This window comes from Peromyscus maniculatus, chromosome 2 (genome assembly GCF_049852395.1).
Source record: "Peromyscus maniculatus bairdii isolate BWxNUB_F1_BW_parent chromosome 2, HU_Pman_BW_mat_3.1, whole genome shotgun sequence".
Taxonomy (NCBI): Eukaryota; Metazoa; Chordata; class Mammalia; order Rodentia; family Cricetidae; genus Peromyscus; species Peromyscus maniculatus.
In genome coordinates this window covers 84,751,130-84,766,597 of record NC_134853.1, presented here as the reverse complement: position 1 = coordinate 84,766,597, position 15,468 = coordinate 84,751,130, and the positions used below count along the sequence as shown (strand labels likewise).

General features: G+C 54.4%; 1 protein-coding gene across 13 annotated transcripts in view; it reads right to left on the bottom strand.

The window, feature by feature from the left end:
* Rgs3 (regulator of G protein signaling 3) overlaps positions 1 to 15,468 on the bottom strand; it is a 142,703-nt gene that overhangs the window by 9,909 nt on the left and 117,326 nt on the right. For 12 of the 13 annotated variants that reach the window (XM_076564333.1, XM_076564331.1, XM_076564329.1 and 9 more), the window contains one exon: positions 3,188 to 4,435. In XM_076564333.1, the coding sequence (XP_076420448.1) occupies positions 3,188 to 4,435 (1,248 nt within the window). Of the gene's footprint in view, positions 1 to 3,187; positions 4,436 to 7,116; positions 7,268 to 15,468 lie in introns of those variants that run through there. The other variant, XM_076564337.1, reaches the window with a different exon arrangement.

The following is a 15,468-nucleotide window of genomic DNA, read 5'->3' as shown; positions in this document are numbered from 1 at the left end:
GCTTGGGTTGCACAGTGAGTTACGCAGTTTGAGATCCCACCTCAGAAGAAGAATTAGCAATGCTGTGGAGTGATGAAGGTCAGAGAGGCCAGGGTGGTGCTTGCACACAAGGGTAAAACTCTCGAGCCTGGCGGTGGCGCACACCTTTGATCCCAGCACTCGGGAGGCAGAGACAGGCGGATCTCTGCGAGTTCGAGGCCAGCCTGGTCTACAGAGCGAGATCCAGGACAGCCAGGGCTTCACAGAGAAACCCTGTCTCAAAAAAACAAAAACAACAACAACAACCAAAACTGGTTGCTATGCAAGATCCTGCCTTTAGCTCCTGCATCCAGCTACTTGAGTCTCCCAGTAGCCCTCTGCAGTGCCATTACCATAACTACTCGGTGAGAAAACAGGCTGGGGACAGTGTGGGGGGGGGGGGGGGCTGGCAGCTCTGTCACTCAAGCCTGAGAAAGGAAGTGACAGTGGGGGGGTTGCGGGAATGGGGTGGGGTGGGGGTGGAGATGGGAAGATGCCAGTGGGAACCTTGGGCAACACTAAGTGGAGGCAGGAGAAGAGGGCCGGTACAGGGCCACTAGACTCCCGGGTGGGGGCGTCTGCCCTTGGGAACTGGGGTCACCCGGACTGAGGGGCAAGTTGGAATACATGCGTGAATGTGTGTTAACGTCCCTGTATATAAATATTTGTGTTGGAGCAGGGATGGAGGAAGAGACAGAACAAGAAGGGAGGGGTTGGTGGGAGGCAGGCTAGGGAGGCCCAAGGTAGCTGGTTGGGCCCTTGGTCCTCAGCTGCCCTCCAGAGAAGGACAGCCAGCGTCTATGTGGGCCCTCTGAGATCTCATCTCGATGACATGGAGTTCCAGGCTCTCGCCTGCAGCGGCTGCCTCGAGGACTGGCCTAAGATGGTAACAGTGGCGGCAATCAAGCTTAGGCAAGTATCGCGATGCCCGGAGCATTCGTTTAAAACGCAGGGCCTGGGTACCAGCCATGGGAATTCTGATTCCAGAGAGCCGGGCTGGGGAGGAGAAGTCACAAGGTGGTACCCTCTCTGGGAACTTACAGATGAGGAAACAGAAGCAACTCCAACCCCCGGGGGTTTAGTTCTAGTGTCCAGGCCCAAAGTTCATGGTCCTGATAGCCTGACCGCCTTCCTGCAGGAAGTGGTTTTTCAGAATGCCAGGTCTACAGAATTGTCGGTGGTTACAAAGCTGAGAAGGGTTTGGGTTGTTTGTTTGTTTGTTTGGTTGGTTGGTTGGTTGGTTGGCTGGTTGGTTGGTTTTGGTTTGGTTTTGTTTTTCTGGACAGGATTTCTCTGTGTAACAGCTCCATCTGTCCCAGAACTTGCTTTGTAGACCAGGCTGGTCTCAAACTCAGAGATCCACCTGCCTCTGCCTCCCTGGTGCTGGGATTAAAGGCGTGTACCACCATGCCTGGCTAAGAAGGCCTTAGAGGCCATGTCCCAACTTGGTGTCAAAGTAAGCTGGAATCCATTAGTGATGTCTGCCCCGGGCTTGGCCAGGGAATGGCAGTAAGTATGCCATGTGTCTGTGCTACAGGAACACCTTGTTCTAGCCTTATCCTCAGTTTATCCTAAATGTCTGTGGCCTTCCAGGCCCTACTGGGGGCAACTTTAGTTAGGTTCTCTCGGTGGTCCCAGGTCCTGGGGTCTCTCCTGAACTTCCACGTCTCTGGGCCTTCGCTGTGCTCCCACCTGACTTCCTACAGTTGTCATAACAACACTGTAGCATTGCAGATGCTCAGTCAAGGGAGGGAGGAGAAGCAGGGCTCCCTGAGGGCTTCTTCCAAAGTGCGGTGTCAATCATGTCCTCAGGCCCCAGGCTCCTCCAGTTCATCCCCACCCACTCAGGGACACAGAGAGCCATTAAGTCCTACTTTTCAGAGGAGGAAAGCAAGTCTCACAGGAGCTGGTGACTCACTCAAGGCCACACTACACGTAAGGAAGAGAACTTGGGCCCCCACTGCCGGGTGGACTTAAAGGCCACAGTGCAGTTTGTTCCACTAGGCCAGGTCCCCAGCCCACGCAGAGAGCTCTTTCTTTCCCTCCCCAGCGGACATCGCGCGTCGCCGCGCCCCCCCCCCCCCCCCCCCCCCCCCCCCCCCCCCCGCTTCTGCAGCCTCTGCTATGGCACTGAGCACAGGGCCTGGCACAAAGCAGAGAACCATAAACGTTGATTTGCCTGTTTATAAACATTTGCACAAGGCAAACAGCAGAGCTCTTAAGAGTTCTGGCCTTGGACTCAGACTCTGATTCTGGTTCAGACGCTTGGAAGCTATGTGGTCTGGGTCAAGCTATACAACCTATCAGATTCTATTCTGGGACTCAGATTTTTCACCAGTGAAATGGGCACAAAATATTCTCTAGTGCACAGAGCTATTGAGTAGATTAGTGTGAATCATTTAGAATAAACAAATACTGTCTTTGTTGTTAGCTAACAGATTTCTAGTCTGGCCAGGCCTGGACCAGATCTAAATCATAATATTTGTGTGTGTGTGTGTGTGTGTGTGTGTGTGTGTGTGTGTGTGTGTGTGTGGTGGGGTGTATGTGTGGAGGTTAGGGGATAACCCTGGTATCAGTCCTTGCCTTCTACCTTGTTTGAGACAGGGCCTTTTTCATTGTTTGCAGCTGGTGGTACCAGTCTAGAGGACCTGCGAGTTTCCAGGGATCCTCCCATCTCTGCCTCCCATCTTGCCTTAGGAGCCCTGGGACTGCAGAGGTGTGGTACCTCATCTAGCTTTATGTGGGCTCTGGGGAATCGAACAAGTGCTTTACCCACAAAGCCATCGTCTCTCCAGCCCCGCAAGGCTTTATTTTTCCAGCTACTGTCTCGGACCTTTTAGATCCCAGTGTACAATGTTCCGGACCAAACCACACCTTCTCTGTCTCCAGTGGGGACCACTGGACAATGGAGCTGGGAGAACAGAACATCTAAGCCTGTGGGCTCGCCTTCTTGGTACCTTGAGGCCTCAGTTTTCTCTTCTATCAAATGGGCGGAAGGTTCACATGGGAAGCCAAGGAGTGGCGGTGGGGGCGGGGGGGGGGGGGGGGGGGAGGGCATGGAACAGAGTGATGATTCCTTCCCACAGCTGTTGAAATTGCCCTCCCCATCTCATGTACCTGTCCCCCCCACCCCACCCCCACCCTCACCCCCCACAATTCCTCGTCTTACCTTCCTGTGTCCAGTGAAGAACAGGGAAAGGTGGTGCATGGAGCCTCCATTACGACCCAGTTCTTTTTTGAGGGTGCGGGGTGAAGGGATGGCCCAGGTGGACGCGGTGCCCTCGACATCAGAGCAGTTTAAGGTGGTGTCGGAGGCGAAGCAGGGCCCCCGGGCCTCCTGCAGCAGGCTGCCCTCGCTGTGCGTCCGGCGCCGCAGCGAGTTCTGCACGCGCAGCGAGAAGCCGCCCTCGGCGCCTTGGCCAGTCTCAATCAGGCTGCTGCGCTTGGCCTCACTGCGGTCCCCGTAGTTGTCGTCGCTGGTGTCGTCCTCCTCCTCCTCCTCCCCCTCTTCCCCTTCCTCTCCCTCTTCGGCCTCCTCATCCTCGGCAGAGCTGCCCCCGTGGGCCCCATCCTGCTGGCTGTAGGCGCTGTCCAGCCGGACCTCGGGGATCACAAAGTTGGGCCTGGAGGCCCGAGGTACAGCGGCGGTGGCCCCTGCTAGCTCCCCAGAGCTGATGGCCGCCTGTTCATCAGGGGCCTTCTCCGGGGGGGAGCCCTGGCTGGGAGGTGACTCCTGAGAGGGTGGAAGGTTCTGGACTGAGGCCGCGGGTTCTAGGATGACAGGGGGCTGCTCTTGACTGAGCAGAGGGTCCTGGCTAGGGGTGGATTCTTGACCAGCGGGAAGGTCCTGGCAAGATGGGCGGTCTGTGGTTGGAGGAGAGCCCTGGTGCAGCGGGGAGTTCTTGCTTGTTGAGGTTTCTGGGCTTTGAGGGGGCTCTTGGCAGGTAGCTGTGTCTTCACCGGATGGTGACTCTGGGCCAGGAGCTGCTTCTTGCCCCAAAGAAGAGTCCTTCCTGGGTGGGAGGTCTTGTCCCGGAGGAAGCTCCTGGCTGGGAGAGGGGTCTTTGCTGGGTGGGAGGTCTTGTCCTGCAGGAAGCTCCTGGCTGGGGGAGGGGTCTTTGCTGGGTGGGAGGTCTTGTCCTGGAGGAAGCTCCTGGCTAGGAGAGGGGTCTTTGCTGGGTGGGAGGTCTTGTCCCGGAGGAAGCTCCTGGCTGGGAGAGGGGTCTTTGCTGGGTGGGAGGTCTTGTCCTGGAGGAAGCTCCTGGCTGGGAGAGGGGTCTTTGCTGGGTGGGAGGTCTTGTCCTGCAGGAAGCTCCTGGCTGGGAGAGGGGTCTTTGCTGGGTGGGAGGTCCTCAGCACCTGGCCCCTTCCCCTTGTCCAGGGGCATCTCCTTCTCATCTGCCTCTGTCTCAAACATCTGCAACACAAAAAGGAAGAGAGGAGTCTCAGAGATGCCAGACCCCATGTTTGAGCCAGCACCACAGAGGCTGATACCAATACCAGAACCCCACAGTGAGTCTGAGGGCCAGACAGAAGCCCAAGACTCCCAGGGCTGGGCTGTAAGGTCTTCTGGCTTGGAACTTGTTCTATGTACAGCACACTGGTCTGCTGGTTTGTAGGGACCACGCCAGCCCAGACCCCCTCTCTCGGCAGAGGAAGCATCACTGCCCTTATTTGCCTGTGTGTGTAAAGGAGATAGACAGCAGGCAGTCTCTGCCTTCACGAACCAGAACGAAACCCAAGCCACCAAGCCGGAACTCTCAGCATGGGGAACAATCTTGAATCTCATCAGAGGGTCATTACACCAGAACCAACAACTAAAACAAGAATCTAAGTGAATCATTCAAATAAGAATTCGCTCTAAATGTTAAGTAGATATTTGAAACCAGTCAACTGGATGAGAACCAAAGCTTTCAAATATTGCCCAACACCTGGAATGATCAGATGTCGCAGACACACACGGAACCTCACTGAGGGGTTATCCACCCGATAAGCTCAGAAATTTAAAGAAAGAAAGGAAGGAAGGAAGGAGGGAGGGAAGTAGAGAAGGAGGAAGGAAGAAAGAAAGGAAGGAAGAAAGAAAGGCAGGAAGGAAGGAAGGAAGCAAGGGAGGGAGGGAGGGAGGGAGGAAGGAAGGAAAGAAGGAAGGAAGGAAGGAAGGAAGGAAGGAAGGAAGGAAGGAAGGAAGGAAGGAAGGAAGGAAGGAAGGAAGGAAGGCAGACAAGAACGGCCTCATTTCCTGCCTCACACACAATGGAAGGAGCCCTGGGAATTCCTACTGGGTTCTGACAGTAGATTGATTACATTTGCAAAGAAAGACACTGTCCCCTAACAAGAGTGTAAGCTGCTGCTGCCTCAGAGGAAGTGGTGTCGAGAGAACATAGAGAATGTCATGCCTTACTGCCCCCAGTGCCGCAGGCACACGCAGAGGGCAGCAGGCCTCAGGCCTGGGTGAGGCCTGGCTGTTCTCAGGGACTTGGACACGGCAACTAGACCTACTTAGAGCCCAGTTTTCATTCTTCAAACAGCAGTATCTATACAAGCTTATGAAAGAGGAAACAGGAAACCACACACACACACACACACACACACACACACACACACACACACACACACACACACCACGCGCCCGGGAAGCTCTAGCACATGGGAATGTATGGTAGGCACACATTGGTGCAGAGCCCCAACAGAAGGCACCCCAGCATATGAGTTCTGACCTCTTGCTATGGAGATCACGAGGGCCATTTGACAGACAAGGAAACTAAGTCCCCAGAGCGATGACTTAACCGCGATTGCCCAGCTTCCCAGAGACAACGAGGCCATGCCTGAAGACGGTGAGCACTGCGAAGTTCCAGCTAGGCCTCTCTAGGAGTTAAGTGAGCCCTCTATGGTTCTGGACAGCTTCAGGGTGCGGTACATGCAGGACAGAGGTCACACAGACGCCTGGGAGCATCAGAGCGGATGTGAAAGCACACTGCGGGAAGAGGCCGCATCTACGTGCATGAAAATGAGAATGCCCTGCTAGGTAGAGGAAACAGAAGCCTCAGAGGACTATGGGATGGTCTGGCCCCAAACAGGAAGGACACCCCAAGGCTGTCGTTCCCAGGCCAAAGACTGGCACAGTGACTCCATGGAGCTTCCTTCCCTGGGGAATCTTGGAGCCAGTCAGGAGGTGACTTCTCAGGGATCCCTCAGAATCTAAGCACCAGTCATCCTACATCCCCACAGCTCAGAAACAGTGGTTCTCAACCTGTGGGTCACAACCCCTTTGGGGTTGAATACCCATTCCACGGGGATCACCTAAGACCACTGGAAAACACACGTTTCCGATGCTCTTAGGAACTGAGACGCCCGCTCCTCTATCCATCTCCAGGAGAGGGGTCTCTCACACCCAGAATTGTACTTCAGGGTCACAGCACTGGGAAAGTTGAGAACTACTGGCTTAGACAGAAAGGCAAGTCCAGAGAGGGCTACAGGGGATCCTGAAATTGCACAGAGGACCAGGCAGGCACTGGGCTTCCGGGTGCCCCCTTTTGAAATGGGATGTCTGTCACACACTGGCCACACACCAGGAGAAACACCACAGAGAAGAACAGGAGAGGAGCGTGGTGACGGTGGATGGACACGGTGTCAATGACTCATCTGCAGGGAAGTTCTGAACCCAAAGCATGTCTTCCCTGTAAAACCGTAGATGCAAACGCAACCAAACCTCCGGGATCAGAGTTGGCCTCTGTGGTGCCAAGCCTCCCACTCCAGAACGCCAGGAAACTCAGGGGCTGAGCTTCCGACTCTCCAGGCTGCTCCCAAGCACAGAGACCTTGCAGGGAGAGACAGGGCATCTGAGGGTCCTGAGCAGTGCGCTTCAGTCAAAGCCAACGTGCGCGATACCGAGGTGAGGCTGGGCCCAGCGCCCAACTCTGTCTCCGTTCTTCGCACACAGGCTTCTGACAGCAGCCCGGTCCCAAACCCATCACATTCCTCCAGGCGGGTGCTGCATCAGAAAAATCAAATTCTCCTGCAGCAAGCTCATGGTACCCCACACTTACCCCCACCCCCACCCCCACCCACGTCTCCCACCACAACCCCACCTCTACTTGCCTCTTTACGGTCCTGGGGGAAAGATAGATGGAAGGAAGCAGGCGCTGGGTGCCTCGGGGCCTGGCACAGAATGAAACTAACCGAAGAGTCAAGTGAATTTCCCCTTTCCTGGGGGCCTCGGGGAAGAGCCTAGGCCTGCCTGTCCCACAGGTGCCTATTGGCGGAACCCGCCCTATCCCCTTAGGGAAAGTGCGGCAACAAGCCCCAAACCAGAAATGCAAGTCAGCCTGCCTCCTTCGTCGACTCAGCCCTAGTCTGAGGCCAAACCAAACAAAACCAGGAGGGGAAGTGCTGTTGCAGCAAGGGTGAACCCTGAGGGATCAGCCAGGAAGGGCTTTCAGGAGCCTGGTGGTTATGCGCGGCAATGCCTCCATCAGTTTCTTCACCGAGTCTAGCCCAGGAGACGCACTGATACCATGGCAGCTATTAGTGGTCTCATGTTAGAGATGGAGAGCAGAGGCCCGGGGAGCAGTGAGAGAATTACCTAAGAAGGCGAAGACTCGTGCAGGATTAAAACTCCTGTCTCCCGTCCCAGGCCTCTCACATACGAGGTGGGGGTCTGGGGGGGGGGGAGCAGGCTGTAAGCATGCCCAAGTCCCAGCTACAGAGTCAGTGCTTTGCATACTGGGCCCAGAACTCTTCGTTCTGGGCCAAGCTCCCAGGCAGGATCTGTGCGTTCTGTGACCACCGTGGGCAGGTTTGGTCAGGCCAGCGTTCCTGGGAGAGCGACCTGGAGTGGCAGTGGCTTGAGACCATCCTCTAGAGAACCTTAGAGGAGACCTGAGAACCCCAGAAGTGTGAAATGGCTGGAGGGGATACAAACAGAGCAAAAGAAAAAGAGAGAGGACTCGGGATAAACTGCAAGTATAGACTGTCCTGTCAGAGAGAATGACATGGGAAGAGTTATCTACGTCAAACCTGCTCTGGGCAGTGCTGGGAGAACCTGGGGGCAGGACACATGGATTCATTTATTCACAGGCACTGGAAGGCAGCAGGGAACAAGTCATATAGACCTCAAGGAAGAGATAAAACAAAGGCCAGACAAGGGGTGTGTTGAGCGCTCCGGTAAAGGAGGTGCAAGTAGTCGAGGATACCCAATTTGGAAGCTGCCGTAACAGGCTGGGGTGACAAGAATCTAGCCAGGGTGCCCCAGGGAGACTGGCCTGGTCTGTCAGGGCACTAAGTCCCAAGCACCACAGGCTGCTGTTGCCCCCCACCCCCAGAGGGTCCATATCCCTCCTGGTCCATTTCCCTCCATCCATCATTTCTTTGGCTAGGCTGGAACAGGGTTAATTCTGCCTTCGTCTCGCCTGCTAGCAGCCACAGGAAATGAGCCAGGACCTCTAAATGGAGCCATTGCCCAGAGCCTAATCAAATCCTCTCCCAAATGCAATCCAGAGCTTGTAACAGGCTGAGGAAGGGTGGCATCGATGATGCCCAGGAGCTCCTGCTCATACCAGCTGTGGCTGCTGACCTCAGACACCCACCCCCACCCCCACCCCACCCCCACCCCCGCACCAGCTACTAGGTTTCAGAGGTAGCTGTAGGCTCTGGAAGTGACCTGCCCAGTACCACACAGCCATCCCTGTTGACCCCACAGGTGACCTGGGGTTCTCATGCCGATGATTCATTGCCACCATTGGATGCCAGGCACAACATATGCCCTCAGAAACCACTTCCTGCTCTGGGAGTACAGATGTGGTGTTCGCCTGTCTCAGGGTGGCCCTCACATAAGCCAGAACGTTTCCAAATGAGCACTGGCTGGAGAGCCAGGAGACTGGGTCCCCTCTCCAGCAGTTGTTAACCCTGGCATCTCTGGCTACCTGTTTTTCTCTGCCATGGTGCGGAGAAGCCATGAAAAGTGTTCATTCTTGGAGCCAGGAAGTTGCCCAAGACTAGGAGAGGACCTCAGAACTCCTGCTGGGCTGTTTGTACTGGGTTGTCCCTTCAAGGGCTTTGGGTCCATGGGCCTCCAGCTCCCGGGTCTCTGGTTCCACACCGACTTCTGCAAACCTCAGACATTCGACCCACACCCAGCTCCCTCCATCCAACCTCAGCCAGCTCCTCAAGGAGTGGTTTCTAGACACAGAGCCTAGAGCCCCAGCTGCTGCCTCTGCCACCAGCTCCGCCCTCCACACCAGGATAACGACAAGCCCCCACAGTGGTGACAGCTTTAGACACTGAACCTGCTTCATCCTTTCTGGCTGAGGGACCTTAGGCTTAGGGTTTCTGTGTCTCCGTCTCTTCAGCTATAATATGGGATTAAGAACAACTTGACCATGGTGCTGCTAAGAAAAACAAATGAGCTATCATGTATCCAGAGCTCAACACTGTGTGGCCACATAAGTAGCCTGTAAATGGTAGCCATGGCCACTCCCAACACTGCTGGCCTTGGAACCTGCCTGCACATTTCCTCTGACTGGTCCACTGAGCCCTGCTCTGATCCATCATGGACGACTCTTCCTGCCCATCAAGATCTGTTCCGGGTCCCTCATCTTAGCCCCGCACCTCCCTCATGAATGATCCACTTCTAGTCTAGAACACCCTCTGCATTTTCAGGCCACTCCTCTCCTGAGGCTAGAGTCCACGGGTAGCTTTTACCGGAGCCTCACAGAAGTACTCTGTAGCCAAACACCGTATCAGGCTCTGTGGATACAACTGCACTTCCAGGCTGGGAGGAAAGGATGGTCTTCAACCAAGTGGTCACTCAAAAAAAGCACAAGATCAATGCCGGCCAGAGCCTGCAGCGTAAAGGAGAGCTACATCCTGCTGTGAGGAGGAGTGGGGTATTGGGGGGCCCTTGCTGATGGCACAGTGGGCAGAGAAGGCTCACTCAGAGGAGGCAGACCACACAATTTATTCCAAAAGTGTCAGGGAGGGCACATGGCATGCGGCTTAGGGATGGAGTTGGAGACCACTTTCTGGAAATCTATTCAGCTCTACCAGCTTCCTGTGCCCCAGACTGAGGGCACTTTGAGTTCATTCCTCCTCTGGGACCCTGTATGATGCCGCCACCAGTTGCTCAAACAGAGTCCTGTCCATCATTCTTTCGTCTGGATCTCTCACTGCCACCTCACCCCAAACCTGGGGCACCAAATCCTCAGGATGGTCCCTCATCAAACCTCAGGCAACCCTCGGACAAGTGGTAGGCTGAACCCAGGGGACAAAGGACAAAGCAGGACACGCTTGCTTTCTGCTCCATTCCCAAAACTGTGCTAGAAAACAAAGCTTATTGATTTTTTTTTTTAAGAATCTTTCCACTCTCTCTGCATCCATACCACGTTAACTCCATCCAAATTGTGTGGCGCTCCCAACGTCAGCCCAGATCTCTGGCCGTTCTTTGTGTTATACTGGGAAAAAAACGGTCTTGTGGAAGTCTAAACTTAACCACTTCTCTGTTTAGAACTCTCACGTGATTTCCCCAGTGCTTCTGAGTCCAAACTCTGTTTGGAAGACCCTGGAAGACCCTATGAGCCGACGTTAGGGTCTTCACTCGACCCTTCACGCCAGGACCTGGTCACACTTCCCTAGTGGTCAGGCAGGCCCTTCCTTCACTTGTCAGGACCAGGCCCTGGCTCACTCCCCATCCCCCACCCCCTAGAGTAACTCAGAAAACTCCCACAGAGCCCAGCCATGTGCCAAGGCTTGTGCCAGGCACTGGAGCCAAACAGCGGCAAAATACATCCCTGTCTTAGAGGTGCCAGGTCTGTGCAGGAGAGACTGGAATGAAGAGCCAGGCCAACCTCTCTCCACCCCAGCCTTGCGGGGGGCGGGGGGGGGGGGGTACGGGAGCTGAGGCAGCAAGAAAGGTAGGTGAGGCTTATAGAGGAGGAAATGGGGGGAGGAGACAAAGGATCCGGGCTTCTGAGATGCAGTTGGAGGCAGCGTAGCCTGCTGGAGAAGGTCCTGTTCTTTGATGAGGCAGGGGTTTGCGTGTGCTGGGGAGTCCCAACCTCACTCTGAGAGCAGCGGTGGGCCCATGGGACCATGTCCTAGCCTGCTCTCCCCTCTCCCCTCAGAGTTTCTCTTACTTGTTTGCTTTTTGATCATTCGCGAGTCACTTGACCTCTGAGTCTGTTTATTTTCAGAATGGGGCCAATGATCCTGACCTCCTAGGGGTGCTGGAAGTGAGTGGAAACAAGCAGAGGTGGGTCATGGTGGTGGGTGAGCGGCAGTGCTCAGCTGACAATTCCCAATCCCACCGTCATCCTTAGGATCCATTTCCACTATCTCTAGACCCAACTTCCCGATCCCTCCAGCGCCAAGCAGACAGTTTTCAGGGCGAGGTTCTGGTCCCTACACATACCCAGGCCCTGCTCTGTGGAGCCACCATGGGTGCCCTGAGTTGTCCCCAGCTGCACATAGAGTCTCCTGTCCCCTCCCCTCCCTTCTCCCTTCCCTCCCCCTGAGAGCCCTGCCCACCCCTCCCACCTCCCTCTGGGTTTCCACAGCCCCTGAGGCAGGGCTGGGTAGGGAGAGGTTGACCGGGTCCTTCACATAGGTCTCTCCCCCTAGAGACCTGGCCCCTTCAGGGCAGGGATGGCTCTCGTTGGTCTTTGGTGCTGGTGCCTGGCACAGGCCTTGGCATGTGGCTGGGTTCTGTAGGCATTGCTGAGTAACTCTGAGGAGCGAGGGTAGGAAGTGAGCCAGGGCTCCAGTCTGCGTGAGCCAAAGCAGGGGCCTGCCTGGCCCACAGACACAGCACAGGGGAGGCCCTGGCAAGGGAGCCTCGAGTGGCCTGGAGCCCCGTCAGCCAGGGCATCTGAAGGAACAATCAGCTGGGGCTGGGGCTCACAGGGGCACGCAGGAAGAGGACCTGAGGCGGGAGAGCTCTTAGCATGCACTCACATGTACACACACACAGACACATGCACACACACACACACTCCCCCACACACAAACACACACACCCTTCAAAGCCTTCTCTTTCTCATTCCTTCATGGTCTTTCCTGACCTCTGTTGCTTCCCTTCTTCCTCCCTTCCTTCCAAGGACTTCTCCTGAGTGCCCGTGGGGTAGACACTGTGCTGGGCAATAGTGAGCCGTGACACAGGCACAACCTGCCCTTGTTCCAAGTGACTGGTCACAGGAGGGGAGGAATCTGAGTCCAGTGTGTGTGTGTGTGAGAGAGAGAGAGAGAGTCCAATAGGAGTGTGGTTTACAATGCCACATACCTAGAGACCCTCCTAAACCAACTCCTTCCCAGAGTCCACTCCAAACAAGGCCTTCCTACACCATTCTACTCTAGGTTCGTCAACCAGGAACAAAAAAAAAAGCTCTGACGTACCGAGAAGGCCCCAGGAAAGGGCAAAAATAACTCTGTGGTCATGAGGCTGGCAACTGAGACTAGGTGGGGAAGCTGGAGTTGATGCCCATTTCCTAACCATGTGCTGAAGCCAGTGTGCCCCGGTGGGGTAGGTGGAGGAAGAGCCTGGCCTACAGCAGTGTGCAGCATGCCATGGTGACCTCTGCTCACAGGTGGGCGCCATGGGATGGGCCAGCCCCCAACTACACTTTGTAAGCAATAGCTTAGTGAACGGGAGCACCCTGAAAGCCAGAAATGACGGGACAGAAATTCATCGTGGTAAAGAAGTGAGGCAAATCGGGGTTCAAATCCCATCTCCACCACCTCTAAGAGCAGCACACATGTGCTTGACCCCTTTAAAGGCTGGGGCTGCCTCGTGTGAAGCACAGTGACTCGAACGCCAAGTCCCCACATCCTAGCGAGCTCCACATAAAGCATAAGACATGGGCCTGACTCGTCACAGGTGCTCAGTAAGCACCTACAAATCCTGCAACCATATTCCTAGCCTATCAGCATCAACGTCACCAACACTGTCAGCTCACGCCCCTGCATTCAGTTCTGGGACAGAGCACTTAACACAATCTGGTCCTTATAACAACCTAGAATCAGAGTACTTGCAGCTGCTTAGCCCAAGGCAGGAAACTGAGGCCTGTACCAAAGGCCTCAGAATCACAGGAAGGGGCCCGTCTATACCCTTAGCCTTCTCCTGGGTCCCGTCATTGGGGCTCCCTGGGAGGCCACGTCACTCCTCTGCTGAGTATCATTCTTCCAGGGTGTCTGCCTGCTCAGAGGGGTCAGATCTTGACCTGATGCATGGCCCGGCTCTTTCCAGGACACCTGCCTAATCTGTTTGCATTGCTCTTCCACCTCCAGGGCCTGTGGTGCTGGGGGCCCTGGTGACTAACACTGGAGGCAATCGACGGCTGGAGTGTACAACTGGACGCCAGACTCAGCTGCAGCCCTGTAGCTGAAGGTCACCTTAACAGGCCCTCAGGCACACGCCTGCCTCATACCACTGAGTCCAAACAGATGCACCATCTCTGGGCAGGGGGTGGGGGTAGGGGTAGGGTGCTGAGCTGGGCTTGGTTGGGTCTGCTCCAAACCCATCTTCCAGCTATCCACATCATGGGACTCTCACCCCCTTCGTCTCACATGAACCTAAGCAAATCATTCTCCTGTTCGGGACTCTCTAACCCCCAGAGGTGGCTAAATCTGCAGATGCCCAAGTGCTGTGCAGGAAACGGCACGTGCTCCGTCCCACAGACATCACCACTAATGCATCTCCTTGTCCCCCGCTCCACAGCACCCCAGCCAATCCAGTCTATTTACGGTTCCGCGAACGCACACTCTCTCGGGCGCGCTACACCTGGACCGGCTCTGTCACTCTCGCCCCAACACCTCCCGCCTCCCCATCAACCCCAACAGCTGTGTTCATCCTTCCAAAGCTCAGCCCACCCGGCCACATGTCTGCATCTGGTCCTCTCGACTTCTGACGGGGTGACAATGTCCCACAGTAAGAAAGGATAGTCTTTTTGATAAGTTAAGCGTCTCCTCAGGGAAGATGAATCTGGACTTCTGCATCACACTGTGCAGAACAACCTATTCCAGATGGGTTTCAGGTCTAAATGTGTAACATCAAAACGACTAAAACTTCAGAAGGCCCACCATATCTGCGGGTTTCATGTCTGCAGAGTCAGCCAACCACAGGTCAAAAATTTTTTTTTTTTAAATTGATCTGTAGTGAAAATGTATAAACTTTTCTTCTTTGTCATTATCCTTAGAACAATATTATATACCAATAACTAAACCTACTGATATCCACACAGATGGGGGTAGCTGATGCAATCTAGAATTCACATTGCATTGGGTTTTATTTATTAATGTTTTTGTTTTTTATTTTGAATGTGCACATATGTGTGGTATGAGTGTGTGCATGCGTGTGGACACACACGAGTTTGGGTGAGCATTCACGTGCGGGTGTACGGAGGGTCAAAGTTGACACTTATTGTCTCCTCTATTATTCTCCACTTTATCAAGGCAAGGTCTCTCTCCGAACTTGGAGCCCATTTAAAAAAAAAAAAAAGTTAACAGATTGGACTGTATTAGAATCGAGAACCTCTTTCCTTCAAATATTCCCTGACAAGAATAAAAAAGATGAGCCCTAGACTTGGGAACATCTTCTCAGTGTGTTTAGCCAATAAGGAGCACAAACACATCCAGAATATTTTTTAAGCACTCACAAAACTGTGGGGAAGCGGCCGACACGCTCCAACAGCAAAGTGAGGGGAAGGCTTGAACAGGAACTTTGCCAGTGGTTATCCAAATGAGCAATTAGCATATGTAAAAGCCCACAACCTAATGAGTCATCAAGGAAATGTAAATTAAAAACATAATTAGATGTCGCCGCATCTGATAGCGGTAGTGTGGCTGCTCACGAGGGGCAACAGGCACGGTCACTCACAGCTTGAAAGCCGGCCGGCGCACTGGCGTCACGCTCTGGGAAATTGTGATGGCAGCCACCCAGCTAATTACACACAGCTCTGTGAGTCAGTTGCTGTCAACTTGCAGGTATATCTAAGAAAGAGGGATGCGCCGCAAAAAGACATGTTCAAGGAAGCCCTTGCAACCTTCTCACTGCAGCCTGGAATCAGAAATACCCCAAACGTGTCTCAAAAGGTGGAGTAAGGGGTAAACTGAGGCACGCATATAGAGAAACACACGAAATAGTAACAGAGTGAACAAAATAAAACTTGGGACAGCGCGGTGGTGAATCACCATGAGAACGCTGGAGGAGAGAAGTCAGCGTGAGGGCATGTCTGCTGGGGGGGGGGCATTTTCACAAAGGGCATGGTGGGCAAGCCGTCCGTGAGAGACGCCAGGAGCACAGCGACCGGAGGGCACGCTGGAGCACCCCCAGTGCGCTGGGTGGGACGTTTTTCCTTCTGGACCTGAACGGGTGTGCTCCTTTGGGGAAAAGCCATCTGCTGCATTCTTGTCATCTTTCTCTGGTACACTAGGCTGCGACTGAAAAGTTCACTGGAAAGACAA